Source organism: Sitophilus oryzae, unplaced genomic scaffold (assembly GCF_002938485.1).
Source record: "Sitophilus oryzae breed Bouriz unplaced genomic scaffold, Soryzae_2.0 scaffold_1443_pilon_pilon, whole genome shotgun sequence".
NCBI classification, from domain to species: domain Eukaryota; kingdom Metazoa; phylum Arthropoda; class Insecta; order Coleoptera; family Curculionidae; genus Sitophilus; species Sitophilus oryzae.
Window position 1 is genome coordinate 357,111 of NW_022146108.1, and position 23,092 is coordinate 380,202.

A 23,092-nucleotide genomic window follows, 5' to 3' on the forward strand; every position below is an offset into this window, starting at 1 on the left:
GACTCTATGGCAAAGTACTAAAACATAAGATAGAAGCACAAATAACGGAATCGGAAGAGCAAAATGGTTTTAGACCGGGACGCTCATGTACTGATGGCATTTTCACTCTTAAGCATCTAATCGAAAAAAGGCTAGAAAGGGGAAGGACGGTCCACTTGACATTTATTGATCTACAGAAGGCATACGATACAGTCTCACTGAGTAAGTTGTGGGTGTCAATGCAAAATTTTGGTATCAGTAGTTGGTATGTCAAGCAACAAGAAAATTATACGAGGTATTGCAGTAGCACAGTTAAACTTGGAAACAATATTTCCCAAGAATTTCTTGTGAATAAGGGCTTAAGACAAGGGTGTTCATTAGCACCAACTTTATTTAAAGTATATTTGGAGGAAATACTGAAGTGTTGGAAGATGAAATGCCGTGGAATGGGAATCCCAGTAGGAAAAGACACTTTATATACCTTACTCTTTGGCGACGACCAGGTCTTGATAGCGGGAGACAGAGACGACTCCAGTTATACGTTTAGAAAACTGCATGAGGAATATTCGAAATGGGGCCTAACAATAAACACAAAGAAGACGGAGTATATGGTAGTGGGTGATGACGAACGTGAGGATTTGGATGTAGGAATCGGCACAATCAAAAATGTCTGTACATTTAAATACTTGGGCGTCACTTTTACAACAAATGGAAAAAGCACTCAAGATATTGCAAATAAAGTTGGTCAAGGAAAAAGAGTTATCGGTTGTTGTGGAGTGACAAAATTTCCCAAAAAACAAAAATTCTACTTTATAAAGCCATTGTAGAGAGCATTACCACTTATGGCGCTGAAACGTGGGAGCTAAACAAATTAGAGAAAAATAAGTTGCTGTCTCTTGAAATGGATTTTTGGCGAAGAAGTTGTCGCATTTCAAGATTGGAACACATCTCAAATCAAAGAATACGAGAAATTATAGGAGAAAAAGAAACTATTCTCGACGCCATTGACGGCAAAATACTAAGTTGGTACGGACACCTCCAACGAATGGACGATAACCGATGGCCGAAAAGAATTCATTCATGGACACCAAGCGAAAGGCGGAAACGTGGAAGACTACCTCGAAGATGGAAGCAGGGCGTAGTTGACGCTATGAATTCTAGGGGCGTCCAGAAGACCCAGGACAGAAATCTGTGGAAGTTGAGAAGCGGGAGACGACGAATGTCGTAAAAATTCGCAATATGTATATATATATATATATATATATATATATATATATATATATATATATATATATATATATATATATATATATATATATATATATATATATAAATCTCAGTGTACCTACGATCTAATAATATACATAATATTAATCGTAGTTATTATAAATAAATCAACTTCTACAAACTAGTTTCTAATGCTCTGCATGTTCGAAAGGGTTACCACCCTCCATAATGCACACATTTGTTTTTCGTTCAATCTTATTTATAGCTCTTTGAACAGATCTTCTTTTTCTTATACTTCCGAATGCATTTTGTACTCTTTGATTGTTTTTTATTACTCGTTAATTGTTTTTGTACTCTTAATGTTGAAATACATTGATTTCAAATGTCCAAAACAATTTTTATTGATTTTCCTTATTCAATGTTAATTAGCGCTGATCAATATTGTTGTGATGAATATAATCAGATTAAGTAAATTTAAAAACCAGAGCCGGATTTGAAATTATTTTAAATAACAATTAAATAGTTTTGTTATTGTCAAGGTACCCAAAACAAAAAAAGTATCAAGTGTGGCATATTATTATACTCAGGAGACCGAGTTCTTTCAAAACTTGAAATAAAAATGCAGGTCCGTATTTAAAAAAGTTAAGTTGGCCTTTGTATCTCACTAATTATGAGCTAATTTGAAAATCTAAAAATACCATCAGATATCTCTCATAAAGTGGCTACGAAAATGTGAAATTAGTTTTTTGATTTTCTAAAAAGTAACGACAGGAAAGTATAAAATTTATTTTAAAAAAATCCGTTTTTTCCAAAAAACTCAGCAATTCTTGACATTTTTAAAACTTTTTTGATGGCATCTTGGAGAACATCCTAAAGCGCAATTTTACCCCAATTTAACCGTACTCGTATCTATTACGGTTAGCCAGATACCAATGCTCGTGTAGCACCCTTTATAAATCATACGTAATATAAACAAAGAGTTACTCAGATGGTAATATTTTTCCCAAAACAAAAACTATCCACTATTGTAATTTGTTTACCGTTTTTTTACGTTTTATGTTTTTTAAAAACCGCACACTGAAAAATTCTGTATTAATTTGCATCTAAATTAAAATTAAAGCTTCTGTAACTTTTTTAAATACAGCTATATATGTCAAACTGGACGGTCCAAAGCATAATTTTACATAAAGCTGTGCCGAGCTATTTACAGTTTTTAAACATATTTTTCATTAAAAAACGTGAAAAATGCAAATTATTTTTAGGTGAACTTTTAAGTATATCGTCACTGGGAAAAAATCAATTATAATATCAAAATATTCGTTCTTTTTAGCTAAAAAAAAATTGGCATCGGGAGCCACGTATAGCCGCTCATACTAAAATATATTAATAAAAAGTTTGTAGGCAGTTCTTTTAGTTTCAAAGTAAAGGAATTTTTCCAAGTTTATTTATGTCAAAAACTGCGACTTTGACTGATTTTGATGTTATTACAAATTTTGTTGCAAATATTATTTCTAATCTTAAATTGAAAACCGCGTTTTGCTAGCTGCTGTAATTTTGCAGTTACGATTTTTTTAAATTTTTAATCCCCTCCCATACTAACGGTAACGTTTAAGAGGTAGAATCAACAGCTATCAAATTTTGGAACTTGTTCGAATTTTGCCATATTTTATGATAATACAAAAACCGGGCAAACATTCCTTGACCCAAAAATTTTCATATTTTTACAAACTTATTCATATTTCTACTAATAATAACTTATTTGTCAAGATTTCTTTAACAATTGTTCTTAGATTCACTATAAGCAACTCGCAAAGTTTAATAAGATACCACCTATTTTCCTCCCAACAAAACATTCCTAATATCCCTGTATCCACTTTTTCCGACACGCTGCATGGAAGGATCCTATTTCAGTTAATATGGAACTTTGTAAATTAAAAAAATCTGAAACATCCAGATATCCTTACAAAACTAGTCTAATACAAATTTTAGACGAAAAATATCGTGACTATATTTGTTTTTACACAGATGGCTCGAAATCTGACCAAGGTGTTGGCTCTGCTTTTTACAGTCCGGTTGCTAATAAAAAAATCAGATTACCTAATTTCTCTGGCATTTTAACAGCTGAACTCACAGCTATGTATCAGGCTCTTATCCAAATTCGAAGCATACCACCGATTGAAGCATTAATACTATCTGATTCACTTAGTTCCCTCATTAGTATTGCTTCTTTAAACTCCAAAAACTCTTGCAGCATTCGAGATCTAGTACATAAACTTACTGAAAGGAACTACAATGTTAACTTTGTGTGGATTCCTGGACACTCTGACATTGCTGGTAACGACCGAGCAGACAAACGGGCTAACGAGGCAACGCTCTTACAGAATATTGAAGGAACTCAATCCGTTGTCGATTTCAGAAATTTCCACAAAAAAGTGTTCTTCAGTATACTTCAAAATGAATGGGACATCCTCGAGGGAACTAATAAACTTAGATCACATATGCCAGTTCTTCATCTGTATCAAAATATATATTCTCATGAACGCGGACCTTTCTGTAAAGTTGTTAGAACCCTCACAGGACACTCATATCTTACCAAATCATATATTATCAGAAATGAACCCCCTCCGAAATGCAACTTATGCAATAACTTAATGTCAATGAGACACATTCTTTTTGAATGCTTACCTACGTCTAGATTCTTTAACGCTGTTACCTATGAGAATATTTTCGCGCCTTTTAACATTTCGAAGATTAATAAAGTTATGGAATTCTTAGACAGCATCAACATAATGAAAAAACTTTAATTTCTATATATCATCAGACCTTTGTCAATGACAGTGATTCGTTTGAATTTAACGAACAACTGTCTCAGCAAACGGTACACAATCCGCCTAAAAAGTCATGGTCGACGAATTAAGATTTTTTTTTCGTGTCCTTATTTGCTGGACTATAATGGAATTGAGCAACGGTTTTTGAAAAACATTTTTTGAACTATAATAAATTTATAATATCAAAAACTGCCGTGAACAATTTTGTCCGATTCCACTTTCATAAACGAAATTCAATATTTTAGAGTAGGCTATTGTACGAAATACTATTCGAATAAACACACAACTGCGTATATGCTGTCTGACGCATGAATATATTGATTTGTTTCCAATTTCAACAACATTACTCAAATTGGTAACAAATCGATATATTCAAAATGTGAAAAACTATATTAAAGCGTCTGCTAAAATTTAAGCTCGGTTATTTTTATTTTTATTGTGGCTTTGTTTTTAAATTTTATATTCACTGGACAGAACATAGGAAATTGAAATATTCTAAACAGAAAAAAATAAAAGGATTTTTTCCGCTGAGAGATATTATAAAATAATAAAACTTTAAAATACGAAAAAATGTAGGAACTTAAAAAAAATTAGAAGTATGATTTGGAGCAGAACATGAGCTTACACTTTTCCTTTTAACCCTTAAGTACTAACACCCCGTCTCACAGACGCAACGGACTAGCTGGACATATGACATCTCCACTCCTCTCCGTTTCTAATTATCATCCAACTATGTAATTTCAATACGCATCAAAACAAGTTAAAAGCCGGCAGGGCAATTTGCAAAAGTGTGTAGTTTTAAAAATATTTTAGTTTAAACTGTCGATGCCGTCTGACAGACGGAGTGTTAGTGTTAACGTAAGTTTTTTTTTCTAATTTGTGGAATGAATCAAGCACCTAATAGCCCAAAACATGTGAAGTATAGCTAGCAAAATTACAAGGTTACTCTTCTAAAGTGGTTTGAAGAGATTGGCAGCGATAATAGCAAAATAGTGACATAGAATCCGAATGTGGCGAAAATTTTGCTATAGACAGCGATCATAATTCTGAATTCGAATTAGAAGGTAAAAAACGGTTTTTAACTAATATCTAAAGGTATGCAACTGTGTATGTTTTGTTATATATGACGAAAATATGGATGTGAACGATCAATAGACTAATATCGAAGAAAAGGAAGAGAACAATTTGTTTGGAATGCGCAAAAAAGTGTGCAAGGATCAAGCCCATCTTTAGGCATTGTCATTTTTTTATTCTTTATATTTTCTTTTGCTTTTTTTGTGCTTAATAGATAGGTTTTTATATGCTAAATATAATAATAAATATAGTTTTTCGTTTTCCTTTCTTTTTTTTCTATCTCGATGAGAAACAAATATATGTCAAAAATCCAAAACTAGTACAGTACATCTGCTGGATCTGTGTCTATGAAAGGAATGCGGACAACAAACATTTAAATAAACAGCAATATATTTTATACGTCGACTTGGCGAGTACGTCACCGCAAATCGCTCCGCCCACTCATTTTATTGGCCACTTGCAAATTTGTCGAATTTTTATTGATGGGACGCGTCGTCTAATTTTTCACGAAAAACATCGAGAGAATATCGTTTCCCCTCTCACGGATACCGCGTAGCTACAGAACGGACAGACGTACTGTACTGTTATTTCAAAAATATAAAACATGTTTGCATAATATAAGCATTAGATATTTTTTCCTGTAGTTTTAATGCTAATGATTCACTCCACTTACAAAAAAATGTTAGACACAAACAAAATATGTATTTTTTTAATGCGTCTCTCAGACGGTCTGTTAATATAGGCGCGACTATTTCAATATGTTAGTACTTAAGGGTTAAAAAAATACTTTAAAAGATGATTTATCAATACACAAAGAACTAATGTATATGTCAACATAGATTTCAGTCATTCCTTGAAATGGCTAGTCGTTTCACGTATCGCCGGCAAACAACACAACTCTTTAATTGGTTCATCGTTTGAGTGCAGATATCAGGCTATCAGGATATCATATTTTTTTTCCTGCAAAAAAATTATGATAAAACAATTTCTGTTGAACTTTTGGCACAGAAACATTTGAAATTTATGATTTTAGTCTAATAACTATTTAGTCAACATGTTTAATTTATGTCAATGATGACAGGTATTAATAATTTTGATTCCAAATATCTCGAGAACCATTACTTGTTGCGATTTTTACCAAGAGACCTTTTTTACATAAAAAACGTCGTAAAAGTATATTTTTTTACTCAGTAGTTTTATAAAAGTATATTTTTTTACTCAGTAGTTTAAAAGTGCCGGCGAAAAGTTATTACTCTTAAACTCAGTCATACTGTCATCAAAATCAAATTTCTCATGTCAAAAAACTCGCAGACACCAATTTTCATCCAAATATTATCGTTACTTCAGAAATTATTTGGAAAAAATCGAAATAAAAATGAAACTTTTGGAAAAAATCGAAATAAAAATGAAACTTCTACACCCTGTATCTCCTGAACTAAGCATTTTTAGACATGCATTTATACGATTTTTTTTACTTATTTTTATCTGCAGAATATCCTGCCGAAGTTTCCGGAATACAGTTTGACCACCCTGTATACTTGCAGGAGATCTGATTAGGTTAATAATTGTTCTCTACAGCTTTGAGCTGATGAGACTCAACTTCTACACTCCTTCTTTCTCAACAACATTGATAGAGCTGTAGAATCCGTTAACGATGACATGGAGAAATTGTATCCATTCTCTCACAAACATCACCTTGAAATTAATTATCACAAGTTATGTTATATGCTTTTTGGTATAGCTTGCGAATCAGCTTATGATAATTTTATATTAAAAGGAGGAAACAACATTCTAAAAAATGTTGAAGTAGTTAGAAATTTGGGGTTGACGTTTAATAAAAGTTTAGAATTTGAGTCACATGTTACTAAATGTATTAAGTAAGTATATTCAAAGCTAAAAATGTTTTATCCATATCGACATTTTTTACCGACTTTGTTAAAAATTAGACTTACGGACTCGTTGTCTCGTTCTTTCATGTTTAAATTATGCCGATGTAGTGTATGGTCCCTGTCTGGATTAAAACAACATAAATAGGATTCAGAAAGAATTCGGTACATATACGGTATCAGAAGATATTTTATTTTATCTACGTCAGTGAGTTAAGAAGCTCTTAACTCACGCATTTTGAGTGAATTAAGAGCTTCTTAACTAAAAAATGTCTATACCTATGAGGCGGATTCATCTTTCCAAAAAAATCCTGTATGGGTATTTCGCCACTGCACTGCAAGAAAATCTACAAAATAAAATAATTATTTTTTGTAAACACTTCTGCGTTAAACCTAAACGGACGCTGTTTGTCAGAAGTTATGTTTACGGTAATACAAATTTGCCTAATAAAGAAAAAAATGCTTAACGTTTCGGAAAGTTATCTCTTTCCGTCGTCGGAAGCAAAAAAATACAAAGAATAAAGAAAAAAACTATTTAAAATATTTAAATTCAACTATTCGAGAACACTTTACTTTTTTAAAACAGATACGTCTACAAGAAACCATTGACGTTCTGTTAAAATGACATTTTTATTGACAATTATAACAATTCAATAATAAGGTAAAACCAAAAAGCCCCAAACTTTCTGTATGATTATTTTTAAATTTTACGTATGTTATGTTTATTTATCTTGTTGCATCTATTGTTCTTTAAAATCAAAGAAGCGATTGCCATACATTACTAACATCTACAGATGTATGAGCAATACATTTATTTTTATTAGATTGAATTAAAAAAGCCTCTTTTATTTTTCTTTTAGAGGCTATCGCTTCTTTCATTATAATTTTGGCGTTATTAAAATATATTCTGTGCCCTGTGTCCCAAGAATGCTGACAAATCTTAGATTTGTGAAAATCTCCCATTCTTAAATAATCTTTATGTTCTTTAATTCTAACATTTAAGGGTCTAGATGTTTCACCAATGTAAAATTTATCGCATTCACAGGGTATATTACATTTTTAACTATTTTTTTTTATTTTTAGCTTCTTAACTCACGCATTTTCATTACCGCACTTCTTGTTTTTTTTTGACTACCAAATTTGAATCGGTTATTTTTAAACTAGTGACATCAATATTATTTACTGTCATATTGACATTGCCATGTATGGTGTATTTGAACAAATGTATTAAGGTAATTGATTTTTAAGATAGGTATATAGTTAAGTACAATAATTTTAAAATTTATTTTGTGTTTTTATAGTTAGACGTAGATAAAATATTGTACAATACACGCGAGTTAACTCCATTAAGATACTTGTCTGGTTACACACTCGTTATGCAACTTTTACAAGCGGATCTTAATGATGCTGTTAACTCACTTGTATCGTAAATATCTATTAACGAGTTATAATTCAAGTACCATCTTCATAGCACGCTTATTGTTAATCTCGTATCAGCGAAACTAATATTAGCGATGCCGATACGGCCACTAATCATCCAGAAACAAATTTATCGGCAAACTGAATTGCATATCCCGAAATTCGGAACTATTTCCCAGCGCGCCGCTCGCTGGCTGGTTGGCGTTAAGATCGGACCATCGGATAAAACTGTTCCGCTAAGAAAATGGGAAATTCCGGGTCGGATCGGCTGCAGCAGCGGCTCGTTCCTTGATTTACGTCGGGTTTCCTGTTTATGCATCGCTTTTGGAAACTGCGCGTCCTGTGGGAGAATGCAGCTAGCGACCGAGGATGGTGTGGGTACAGTTCGGCTTTAGTGGGGCAATTCGGGCCATACGATAATATATAACGCAACAGTTCTTTTATTTCAATTATCAAATTCCCAATTTGCATTCGTGCTTTTTATCAGATTTAATTGAATTTAATTAAGTTATTCATACAGAGACCAATTTGATTTCTACTTGAAATAGAAAAAGGGCGCCACGAGATTATGCCCTATGGTCTTTGAATAAAAGATGTTACAATAATAACATATATTATATTATATATAGGCAAAAAAACGCTACGGATTTTTTGGCAAGTTTAAATTGTTGTATTTTTTTACTTTTAGACTTATTTTTATGAATTGTTTAGCTTTTTCTTCTTAAGGTGCCGTGCAGATTCCTGCGTAGGCGTTCATCTTTTTCTTCCTCATCAGATGGTTCTATTAATTGCAGCGACTTGGAGTGCTTGGAAGTCCTGTATGCTTGTCCAATGGCGAATATTTCTCAGCCTATCGGCGTATTTCCCTTTTGTCCCCCTCGATTTTACGATAGTGAAGCTTTAGTTTCGGAGATATAAAATAAATCGGACCTTTTAAAAATAATAATTTTATTTTTCAGAAACTATTTGAGACAGAGTTTACCAAAAAATTTTTTTATATCTACTAGTGGGTAAATGAATTTGTAGATATTGTACGACTCTTTTTGAAACTTTAGTTTCGGAGATATAAATTTAATCGGACCTTTTAAAAAATTAATTTTATTTTTCAGAAACTATTTGAAACAGAGTTGACCAAAAATGTTTTTTATATCTACTAGTGGGTAAATGAATTTGTAGATATACTATGACTTTTTTTCAAGCTTTAGTTTTGGAGATCATATAGTAAATAATCATCAAGAAGAGGAAAATATCCAATAGGCTATTTTCCTCTTCTTGATGATTTCGAAGAGTTCACGTTCTACTAGACCAGCTCTTCTGAGAATGTCTTCATTCCTCACACGGTCGACCCAATACACTCTAAGCATTCGTCGTAGGATCCATATTTCGAAGGCTTCAATTCTGTTTATTGTTACTAACTTCAGTGCCCATGCATCCACACCATATAACAAAACCGACCAGACATAGCACTTCGCCATTCTGTATCTAAGGCCCAAATTCAAGTTCCTATCTGTGAGAAACCTTCCAAGTTTTAGAAAAGTTGTTCTTGCTTGTTCGATCCTGCATTTGATCTCCTGATCTGGATCCCACGTTTGGTTAACCATGAATCTCAAGTATTTAAATAGTGTGACCTGCTTGATGACTTCTCCATTTAAGCAAATTGTGGTGTTCGGAATGTTGTTTCTGCTAACAGCCATAAATTTACTTTTTCTAGTATTAATGTTTAAACCCACTCTTTGCCATTCATTTTTAACCTTATTTAGAAGGATTTGGAGATCATTTGGAGAGAATATTGGAGAACATTGGAGACAGAATACACCCCTGCCTACCTACACCTACAATTTTTTAGCAAACTGTACATAAATATATCAACTTTTATTCATAAAACTCAGTTTTTTATAAATTTTAGTATTTGGCTTATTATGCAGGGTAAATTTAAGGGTTTGGTTTGTTTTTTTACCCTAACTTTTGAAACACCCTGTGCAATAATTTCGTGAGTAACTTTTCCTAAAACATTATTTTTCGATCAGAACCACGTCTCCTGATCATTTTCTTTTTTGACTCATGTCAATATATGCCTTAGTTAATTTTTAAGAGCGAAATGAACTTGCCACCAACAATTTGCATTTTTTTTAACTATCATTGCTTTATGATTAGAACTTAACTATATTATAATTTAAAAAACGTTAAAGTAACGATACAGGCTTGGTTTTAATAATTATTAGTAACACTAACAGAACTAAGGATATTAAAAAAATAACTCTAATAGCTAAACATACAAACAAACAAAACACTTGTAAAAAATACTTTAATACTTTGTATTGCCTCCCCCGCCTGCTATAGCAGTCTGTAGATGTCGGTTCATATTGTTAATGAGGCTGCTGTAGTATATGTAGATATTTATTATATTATATTGTTTTATTTAATCATCCCGTATATAAGGAAATATTAATTAAGTAATAGGTTCATTTAGATAGTCTAGCATAGTAAGCAAAACATGTATTCTGCTAACGAGGCATTTCTACTATTGAATGTAATTAGTTTTTATGTTTTAAAATATACACTTATTTTAAACTCCAGATGGAAGACTGCTTTTTATTGATGAGTAAAACTACCCCTTAAACGCAAGTTATCACACTGCAAATATATTGTGTTATGTTTTCCAATTCTTCTTCAAGAACCAAGCGAATATTCATAATTTCAGCCATCTTCAACAAGACGATTGATGAAGATGAATTACTTTTGCACAATTTGCGACACTAAGAACCATATTCAATCCTACACAACAATAATCACCAAAGCCACATTTTCATTATGAAGAATAACATCAGGAAGTAAAGATAATTGAAAAAATTACAAAATGTGGTAAGTTCATTTTGCTCTTTAAAATTAACCAAGGCATGTTTCGACGTGAGTCAAAAAACAAAATATTCAGAAGACACGGACCTGACCGAAAAATAATGCTTTAGAAAAGTTTGCGCGCAAAATTATTGCACAGGGTGTTTTAAAGATAGGGTAAAAACAAGCTCTTCGATTAACTTTGTATAATAAATCAAATATTGAAGTTTATACGAATTAAAGTTGATATATTTATATACAGTTTGCTAAAAAAAATCAAGAAAATAGGCCTAAAAATAAAAAAGATATAACATTTTAAACTTACCAAAAATGTTTCCGTTGCGTTTTTTTGCACCTGAGTGCGTTTTTTGCAACGTCTCATAAAAGGTGACGAATGATGACTCAGCGAACAGCATCACGCTTGACTGCACTAAGTTCCATCACGGTGCGAAAGCATTGCTTTAGTATATAATTTCAGTAGTTTTTGAATTTAGATTAGTTGTTGATAACGGTTAGTTTGGTTTGGTTTGGTTAGGTTACATTTAACCGAAACGTTATGTAAAATTAAAAAAAAAATCAAGATATTGTTTACGGAGACATTTATTTTATAATTTATAATTCCTCATTGTCTACCACTCTCAAACAATAATTTCTCATTTCTACTCCCGAAAATTTCGACTGATAATTATAATTTCTTTCCCTTTTGTCTTTCCTTTTCTGTCTCCCTTTTCACCTTCCCACCTTCTTTATAAATTAAAGATACTCGTTGTTTACAAGCCCGGGGACGGGTTAAACTTAGATTTATTACCGCATTACGATATACCCTCGGAGAAAATAAATATTGACTCGACGAATAAAATTACCAAGGAGACAGAGTAAGTGAGAGGGTAAAAGAATGAATGAAAGAGAAAGGAAGTGCTTCTTAAAGAGGATCAATCTTCAAGGGTTTTTCTAAATTAGGCCATTTGAAATATATCTGCACAAATATAACGTTAATGTGATGTTAAGTGATATTTATACTTAAGATATATATAGAGTGTCCCAAATTCGAGCTTCATGATTGAGATTTCAGAAACAAGAAGTGGTGCAACGTCGGTTGAGGGGATGCAAAGTTTTGTAATTTGATGCTGATCAAAATGACGTCTTAAAACTTTGAACACCCAGTATATTATTACATTTTTCAGCTACGTTTATTTGTCATAATTTTTCTATTGTTGTTATATTAATCTACTATACCTCTCAACCATAGTTTTCGAGATAAAAATATAAAATTTGTTAAATTGACAAAATGTGATATTGAATCTTCTTACAGAGCTTCGCGTCGGCTACCTCTCGCATGTACTTGTGATGTATGTCATCAGTGTTTCAGAAGTACACGGGACCTATACAGTTTATCGACGAATCCGAACGGCACTATTTGAGAGGCTGTACAAGGCAAATATACTCAAGGTGGTTTGCCATTGCCTTCCTTGAGGTGGCGGCTCGCATCTTCAACACTCATTTTTTTAAATAGATCGAAGCAGATTTAAATGCTCTTTAAAACTATATTAGGGTTTCATATACCTATCTAGCTGAGATTTTGAATAAAGAACAATTTTTCAATGAAATGGCAACCAAGAAGGCTGGTGTCGTCATGGTAAGTTTCTACTAACAGTTAGTAGCTATTTTCAAAATCTTTTCAATAAAAATATTTTGAAAATAGCTACTAACTGTCACTAGAAACTTGCCATGACGACATCCACCCTCTTGGTTGTCATTTTATTAAAAAATTGCTCTTTATTCAAAGTCTGAGCTAGATAGGTATAGGATACTCTAATATAGCTTGAAGGAGCATTTAAATCTGCTTCGATTTATTTTAGAAAATACAGAGTGTTGTAATTTAAATAACGAAGATTTTATGTAAAATAAATATTAAAAATAAACCAGCAATTTTTAATACCCTTGTATACACAAATTTTTCAGTAAAGCTTAATTCTCGGGCTTAAAAGTAAATATAAGAATGAATTCTGAAAATCAATGTACAGGGTGTTTTGGTTTGGTTTGGTTTGGTTTGGTTGGTTTTTTTATTATGTCTTTATTATTATGATTATCATTATTAATTACATACATTGAACGATTTATCCTATAATACTAGCCCTCAACTATGTTCCATAAATAAATAAAAATTCAACAGTTCAAAATACTTTTTTCGTTACATATTTAGTCATATACATACATTTATAGTTTCATATTTATAGTTTCATAGCACCTAGCAAATTAAATTGCTGTGTGTACTAGACACTCTAACAATAACTAATAATTATATGAAAGAAATGAACCATAGGTGCAACAGAAAGAAAAAAGAATAGATACTCAAACTGAAACTACAACAATCGAAACAAAAAAAAACTCAAAAATCCAGTGTGCATAAATTTCTTGCACTAAAACAAATATAAAACAAGCACAAGTGTCCCAAATAATGAGTGACAATTGGAAAGGATGAGAGAGCTCAGTGGGATGTACATTTTATGTATACAGGGTGTTTCAAAACAAATGCGAAAAACTTCAGGGGGTGATTCCTTGTTCAAAATAAAAGGTAGTTTGCTTCATAAACGTTGGGTCAAAAGTCAACCATTAGGGAGATATTGCGGTACAAAGATGGCGGAAAAATGTTTTTATTTTTTATCTTGAAAACGAAAAGAGATAGACTAATAAAATTTTATTGAAGCATTACTGTTATGAAAACACACTTTCTGGTAATTTTTTCACTTTTTTTAAAATGAGTGGAAGGGGTTGAAATAAACTACCCCTATTATTCTTGTTAACGAAATTTAAAGAAAAATCGTATCAAACACATGTAAAAAAATTAATTTGGATAGTTTAGTTTGTTTAGAAACTTTTTTATCTCTTGTATTTTTTTGATAAAACTCACCGATTTGAAATTAAAAAATAAAATGTAAAGCATTACATGTCAGGACAAAAAACATTTTCTGATAAAGAATCTAGTGGGCTGCTGTAATTTTTTTAGGAAAAAATCTAGTCGGCCTCTGTTACTTTTTAGGATGTTCCTAATATTATTTTATTTGACATTACTCTACTGCAATACGTTATTATCTAGATGATTATTATTATCGTTATTATCACTAGATTCTTAATCTAAAAATGTTTTTTGTCCTGACATGTAATGCTTTACATTTTATTTTTTAATTTCTAATCGGTGAGCTTTATCAAAAAAACACAAGAGGTAAAAAAGTTACTAAACAAACTAAACTATCCAAATTAAAGCATTTGCATGTGTTTGATAAAATTTTTCTTTAAATTTCGTTAACAAGAATGATATGGGTAGTTTATTTCAACCCCTTCCACTCATTTTAAAAAAGTAAAAAAATTACCTGAAAGTGTGTTTTCATAACAGTAATGCTTCCATAAAATTTCATTAGTCTATCTCTTTTCGTTTTCAAGATAAAAAATAAAAACATTATTTTTCCGCTATCTTTGTACCGCGATATCTCCCTAATGGTTGACTTTTGACCCAACGTTTATAAAGCAAACTACCCTTTATTTTGAACAAGGAATCACCCCCTAAAGTTTTTCGCATTTGTTTTGAAACACCCTGTATATTATATATTACATGAATTTTAAAACTTATGTTTAGTTCAATATAAGTATTTTGTGTACCGTACTTTTATTATCAGTTATGTATTTTTTTGAAAGAATCTTAAATTTTTTCATAGCATGCATATTTAAATATCTTTAAATATATCAAAAACCAAAACTTGTAAACATGCTTGCTTCATCCACGTTACCGTAGATAGAGCTAAGAAGGCTTAGGTAGGGTATATATAAATAAACAAAATACGAGTAGCGAAAAAAGGGGCTAAAAAACCCTACATATATGCTTATTCTCTGCATTAAGTTCATCAGACCGAAGGGAACAGCCATTCGACGACCGGTTTCGGAGATTTTTCTCCATCGTTAGGCCGACTTTGCTGTAACCCTCGATCTGACTAACGAAAAGCAGAGAAGAGCATTTGAGTACAAAACGTACTACTACGGCGAGAGTGCTAGACGCTCTACGCCATATAGCGGCTGTGACAATCACAGATCGTACCGCCAGTAAACATGCTTGCTTCATCCACGTTACCGTAGATGGAGCTAAGAAGGCTTAGGTAGGGTATATATAAATAAACAAAATACGAGTAGCGGAAAAGGGGGCCAAAAAACCCTACATATATGCTTATTCTCTGCATTAAGTTCATCAGACAGCAAAGTCGGCCTGACGATGGAGAAAAATCTCCCAAACCGGTCGTCGAATTGGTCCCTTTTTCCGCTACTCGTATTTTGTTTATTGCTTGTAAACATATTTAACCTTTATAATAAATGACTTATTTTGTATCCAAGGATCCAAATATGAAATAAAATACCGTGTGTTCCATAAGAAAAAATATAACTTTAGTGTGGATCTTAGTTCTGACATACCCTGTACAATTTTAAGTTATGCACATTGCCTTCCCACATATACCCATAATTTTTTGTGTTTCTACATCTTTTCGTTTTCGTATTATCAACCGATGTGAAAAAAAATCCTAAAAAATATGAAATTCTGATAAACTAATTGGTATTATTAATCTTATTTATCGACTAAATAAAATATACGTTCGATATGTAACAAGTTCTGTTATATATTACGAAAAAAACCGATCGAGTTAGCTTAGGAAGGAAAACCGTCAGTCGGTCTTTACGGTTATTGCGTCCCGAGTTTTTCAAAGCGCGGAGAAAGAAGAAGAAGAACGATGAACGATATTTCATAGTTGGGCCGCTGATCGAGCAAAAATCGTCTAATAACCGTTATCGAGCAGGCAGTAATGGTCGTTAAGGTTCGCGATCGACGATACGAAAAAAACGGAAGAGACGTTGATGGCTTATTCCGACGGGTAAAGTGATAAACTTACCCTAATTGTTACGATCTCTATCTCTATTATTAATAGATCGATAGTGTGTTTTTAGTATTCATATTTAAAAGCTATCAAGTATTGATAGCCTAAGTAGATAAATATGGGGTGATTCACGGTGATGGAAGTTTACACGTTTATGGAGAACTGATCGTATGATTTTATTGAAGATTTTGATCTTTACATAAAGGCATTTGCCCCATCTATCTAAGTTATTTTCAATATTACAGTGTTGTCGCTTCATTTGAAAAGTAGTAGTGTATTTGATATTTTGAATGGAACACTCAGTATATTATTACAATTTCAGAAACTACTTACAATATGTTAAATTTTTGATTTTACCATTGCTTATTTAAGAAAATCTTACTGTAGTTTTACACATGTTTTATTTTTTATTTCGAAACCTATTAGATATAGGTATAGAATACCTGGTATAATTGAAAAAAATTGTGAAATCAACGTAGTTCCCAAAGATGAATTAATATACTGGGTATTTATTTTATAATAACAAAGAGTTGCTGCTACTTTTCCAAAGAAGCAGCAACAATATAATGCTGAAAATAATTTAGATAAATGGAACAGGTGTGTTTATGTAAAAATCGAAATCACCCTGTATATTAAGTGACAAAATAAAGTACTCACCACTACTAGTTTTATATCTCATATTTTTTTCTAGTATACTCATGCTATACCTATCACTAATAGTTTTTGAGATAAAAAATAAAGCATGTGTCAAACTGACAGAAACATGATCATGAATAAGCATGGGTAAAATAATTAATTGATAATTTTTGAATTTGGGTTATAGGTTAAGGAAAATCGATACAGTTGATCTGTATAAAGCTGGATCACACCATATTAGATGATACAAATTGGATATCAAACAGGGAGATAAAAATTTCTTTATTTTCGTTTAGTCTAAACTTGCTCAAATTTTAAATTAAAGCTTATCTATATTAAGTAAAAAGTTAAAAGATTAAATTCAATGGTATATCATGTCTCTACAACTAAAATTTCCGGTTTCTTCAGTAGAGCCATTTAAATATTAATAATCTTATTATTATAGTTTCGTTTAAGGAAATTTTGTTACCATAACAATTTTAGAAATATAGCAATTATTTAACAAACTGATTTTTAAAAAATTTGAATATTTGTTATTGTTAACAATTTTCTTAAAAAGAAACAATTTTAATAAAATTATTATCGTTTAAACGGTTTTACTGAAGAAACCGGAAGATTTAAATATATGAACATGATAAAAAATACATTTTTTGTTTTTTTTTAATAATAAACATAGTTGAATTTGAAATAACAAATATTTTAACAATTTTAATTTAATATTTAATTAAGTATTTTTTAAGGGAAAACAAAACAACGTATATGGGTAGTCTATTTTTTACACATGTTTATTGTTTATTTTTATCTCTATCTCAACAAATATTGCGAATACTGTTTGGTTAGCAAATATCCCATAAACTCGGTAAAATTTAAAACAATTTTGAGAGATATTTAAATAGATTTCTCAGATATAAAGCTACAAAATAACGAACATTTAAAAATATATATTTTTCATAACCTACAATACTATGGGAGACACTTCTTTTTAATTCTCACTGTTATTTACATTATGAGTAGCAGTTACACTATGAGTAACAGAACATTTTGAATGATAGTTATATGAAAAAATAATGCTTGAAACATTTTAAAGAATTTTTTATAATTAATTAATCGGCATATCACGTAGTCCCGCCAAATGATTATTAATTACTCATTAGCAAAAGTGTGTCTAAAAAGCAAGCAGAATTTAAAATTTTAATACGGATATTACTGATTACGGATTAAGTTAGTAACAAAACTTGAACCCATTAAATGTGTTCAAGTATCAAATAATTTTCTTTGAAAGTAACCATGCAAATCAGCAGTGCGATTCTGTAAACATATTTTCTGTCTAGTGACTTATCAATCGTATAAAAATAATATAGGCTAGGCAATAAATTTCTTGCTACGGAGCTTACAGAATCCCACTGCAGAGTGTCTACTGAATTATATATTAGTCTTGGATTTATAAAAATATTTGAACATAAGCCTCACTCAGAAACTCAAAATTAATGAAATGAACTAGTGGTTATACTAATATACAAAATCCTTAAGTGACCGACTCACTGATTAATCACGATCCTGCTCAAACCACTCAACGTAAGAAGCTCAATTTTGGCATACAGGTTGATTCTAGAGTGTAGAGGTTCGATAAGAAGGGATTTTTCGAAATTCCAGTTCCAAGGGGGTGAAACCAAATATTTTTTATTTACAAAACGGTCAAGTTTCCGAAAAAACGCTTAAACAAGTATATTTTATTTTGTTTTTTACATGTTTTAAGATTTTTTAAAAATTTATACAGGGTGTTTCATAAAATATGACCATTGAGTAATTACGATTCTTTGACAAACGGATTGACTGTGGAGTGTAGAGGTTCGATAAGGAGGGGTTTCGCGATTGTTTTTTCTCATGCTGACATAAATGGGGGAAAATTTTATCCAGTTTGTATGTTAATGGAAATTCTTGCTTTGCTTTATCATCACCATTACAAATGATTAATTTGACGCGAACGAAATCGCGGGTACACGCTAGTTAGCTTATTTTAAACTTTTTATTTATAACAATTTTTTTGGCGAAAAATCAAAGGCCAAAATGATATTAGTTGCAACTGGAGTAATATTAGTGGAAAAAGTTAAACCGAGAGTTAAACGTTCCTTAACTGATTCTACTAATTTAAACATTCTAAATGCTTACAAACTTCTACGCTAATTGACGATAACCACGTGGTAGTGATTGACGTGACATGCAGTGTCATATTTAACAGCTTTCACAATTGCCTCAGAGTAACAGAGAAACAATAATGGCACGCTGAGACGCTTCCTCAACTGTTTTATGCATAAAGAAACAATACAGGGTGAGTCTTAAATAAGTGCAAATAATTTCAGGGCTAGTAGATCTCGATAAAAGAAACATATTTTCTTTTTACCATTTTTAAAATAGTACCAAAATAACCGAGTTATTTTACTTTGAAAATTTCACACCTCTACTTTTCAACCAATAACATGCTTTAATGTTGACTAGTTACCATGGCAACTGAAATAATTTCCGGAAATTTTTTCGAGGCGCCACGAAACTTTAGTGGAAATTTTTTGACAGTTGAAAAGGTAAACATAAGATCTACAATCATAATGTGAATGAACTACAATGCCTATATATTGAAATATTACCCATTTGAGTTTTAGCATTTGATGTAACTAAGGTTGGTAATATTTTTTATTTAAGGAAATATGTTAGATATACCTACATAGGAATTTCTTCGAAATTGCCATGTTCTAAAAAATATAGTTCTGCCGCCTTTATTTAACTAAAGCTGGTATTTTTCTATTTAACGAAATATGATGGATATACACTTGATTTTGATTTTCGGGTGTTATCTGGTTTTATATTTTCAATTTCTTCTTTAATGACTTGTTGGTTTACTTTTCCAAATCGCGACATTTCGCTATACACTTCTTACTCTACGTACAGACGTTTTAAAACTAGTAATAACTTAATGACAGAATCGCAAACAAAAATGACAAAACACATAATATGTCAAAAAATCAATACCTTGGCCAACTTAACAAATTGAAATTATTTTAAAATGTCATGTTGGATTAATATTTTTTTTCAAATTTAGGTGTGAAATTTTCTTACCGAATACCACGCAAGCTTAAATTATTCCTGGAAATTTTCTTTCGGGCACGAATATTTTAGGAAAATTATCCCTCGTCTTCGACTCGGGATAATTTTCAAAATATTCGTGCCCTCAAAAAAATTTCCGAAAATAATTTAAGCTCTTGTGATATTATAAGTGAAAATTTCACAAAAAAAAATATTTTTTTGTTTAAATTTTGAAAACAGAATTTTTTGAAAACCGCTGGAACCAAACTACCTATGTTGTCATATTATCAAGAAATTATGTTTTTTAACTATAAACTAAAAATATTTCCAAAAATTCTAAATTTTCTAAAAAAAAATTTTTTTTGCGAAAAAAACCTTATACAGGGTGTCCCATGCTGAGCGTGACCGGAAATTTTTTGTACATCACTGTTTCATAACGAGATCTATCGATTAAAAATATTTTCAATATGGCGGCACTTCCGGAAGTACCGAAAGTTGACAGCAACTTTCTTATTTTAAATGGGTGCCCCCATTTTTTATTACATACTTAAATTCTATGTAAAATTCTATGAATGTGAATGAACACTCTATACCTAATGTTAACCGTTTTCGAGAAAAAAAAATATTTAAAATTTTTGGACGAAAAAATCTACCTGTCAAAAAAAATTGTATAGCCTAAAAGTCAAATTTAATGATTACCACGGCCACTGTGACATAAAGAGAAGTCATGTGGCTATCTATTTCAAAAAATAAATTGTTCAAATGTCATATAATAATGGCGGTAGCTGTCATGGAATTGAGCGATTAAAAAATTATCATAAATCATTTTTTTTTTAAATGGATACCCACTTTTTTTATTTCACTAATGAAAAGGTTTTTCAATTCGTTACTTTTTGACTATACATGATCCTATACCTAAAATAAATCATTTTTAAGTTATTTAAGATTTAATTTGAAAACGTATATTTTTCTTCATTTTATCTAGCTTCCTTTGACATTAAGTGTCAAACGGTCAGACAATTTATTTCCTGTCAGAAAACGAATTATTTTAATTTCCTATATTATAACTACTGCTTGCTTAAGTGTTTAAAAAGTGTATTTATGAAAATATATCTCGTATTTTTGCTCTTTAATGATATCTAATAGTTGATATTATTAATAATATTCCGTATGATCGAAAAAAAGCGCCAAGTTGGCTCGGAAATGATGCTGCTTTTTGAACAAAACGACATATGACATGGCCAGATCTATTGTTTTACATCACTTGACGTTTAAAGTCATAGGCTATTGGTTAAAATCAAGAAAAATATACGATTTAAAACTAAATCTTAAATAACTTAAAAACGATTTATTTTAGGTATAGGAACATGTATAGTCAAAAAGTAACGAATTGAAGAGCCTTTTCAGTAGTGAAATAAAAAAGGGGGTTTCCATTTGAAAAAAATGTTATTAAATAAAATCAGAATCGCAAGTTTTTTACTTTCTAGAAAAAAAAAGTAATTCAGTTATCTTACAGTAATTCGTTAGACACAGTCTTTACCGTTATTACGTTCTCTATGTTTTTCAAAGAACGAAGGGAGAAAGAAATATGAGCAATATTTCATAGTTCTTTCTGTTAGCTCGCCGCTTGAGCGAAAATCGTTTAATAACTTTTATCGAACAGGCCGTAATGGCCGTTAAGGTTCGCAATCCGCGCTATTGAAAAACAAAAAGGAAGTTGATGGCTTATTCTGTCCGAGACGATCAACCGCTCCTAATTGTTACGATCGACTTTTTTTGTTATTAAAAGATGGTTTATACGACCTAAGTACTTGTAATGTTTTATGTGAATAGAATATATTGTTACGATCGACTTTTTGTGTGATTAGAAAATTATTTATACGCTCTAAGTACTTATAACGTTTTATGTGAATATAATATACCAGGTGGCGTCTCAAAAGTGGCTCACCCCTATATTTTACGTTTTACCGGAAATGACTACAACTTTTGATTTTTAAATGACACTTCTGAATGACATATCATATGTCAACTTTTGACATTTTTGCATATGGTTTATTTGAAATTGTAACAAGCGATTCATAACGACAATTTGACTCGAAGTACCAAGTGTGTGGTATTAAATTATTTGTAAAAAAATCTTTTTCAAAATATGATAATGAGCCACCCTCGTTCCATTTGAAAAAATTGATATATGATTAAAAATACGATTTGGGCATCTTTTAACCGGTCCACAGTGGGCAAAAATCCAGAAGTATGTTGCAAAAATTCTTTTTTTGTACAATTTTATTCAAATTTGGTATAAACATTCTATGCCAGTAGGCCGTGAACCCTGTCACAGTTTTGGCTGACTTGAGAGTGGTTGGGGGTGGTGGAGGGGATTCATAAAATGGAAAAATCATCTTTTGACTAATACAGCTACCAAAATGCGGTAAGAATATTTTACATTTCACTAAATTTTACGATTTTTGGCAGAGTCAAGATGAAACAGACAAATATTGAGCAATTATTACTCCTCCGCCATATACAGGGTTTGTTTTATATATTGACATCCTCTGTATCTTTTTTATTCGACGTTTTCGAAAAAAGTGTCTTGAATAAAAGTTTAATGGTCTCGAATACATTTTCCAAACAGTCTTCTTTGCATATACAGGGTGCCTTAGAAATCCTGTGTGTGGCCCCAATTTTCTTATTTCAAATTAGTACCCAATTTTTTATTTGATTTTTATTTTCTCCTAAAAATCCTAACTACTTTTTTGTAGCATAGCCTATATATACCTAATTTGAAATAAGATAGTTGATCCAAGCCCAGACTTTTCGAAGCACTTTGTATATACTAAATAGAATTTTTTGGCAAATTAATTCAAAACCACTTTCATTTGAGACAGTTTTCGGAAACCTTAAATAAAAAAGATAAAGGGGGTGTCAATGTTTAAAAGAAAACCCTAGTATACTAATCCAATAAAACTTTTATTCAAGATTGTTTGTCATTTAAATAAGTTGGGTCTCTAATAATACCAGACAATATGTGAACAATATTTTATTATTATATTTTAAATAAGTAACAATATTCTGAGAATTAAACAATGACGTTTTAGAAAATAACAGAACTTATACCTATAAATGTCTAAATTTTATTTTACCACCATTTTTAGTAAATTACTATTTACTGATATTTTGTTTTATAAGAGCTGGAAGCACGAAGTGCACATTTTTA

The 23,092-nt window shown here is 31.2% G+C and overlaps 1 protein-coding gene across 1 annotated transcript; it reads left to right on the forward strand.

The window, feature by feature from the left end:
- The first annotated feature begins 410 nt into the window (after positions 1-410).
- LOC115877327 lies at positions 411-1,207 on the forward strand. The gene is made up of 2 exons (XM_030893472.1): positions 411-744; positions 807-1,207. The coding sequence occupies exons 1-2, from the start codon at positions 411-413 to the stop codon at positions 1,205-1,207; spliced, it is 735 nt and encodes a 244-aa protein (XP_030749332.1).
- Positions 1,208-23,092: the final 21,885 nt, after the last annotated feature.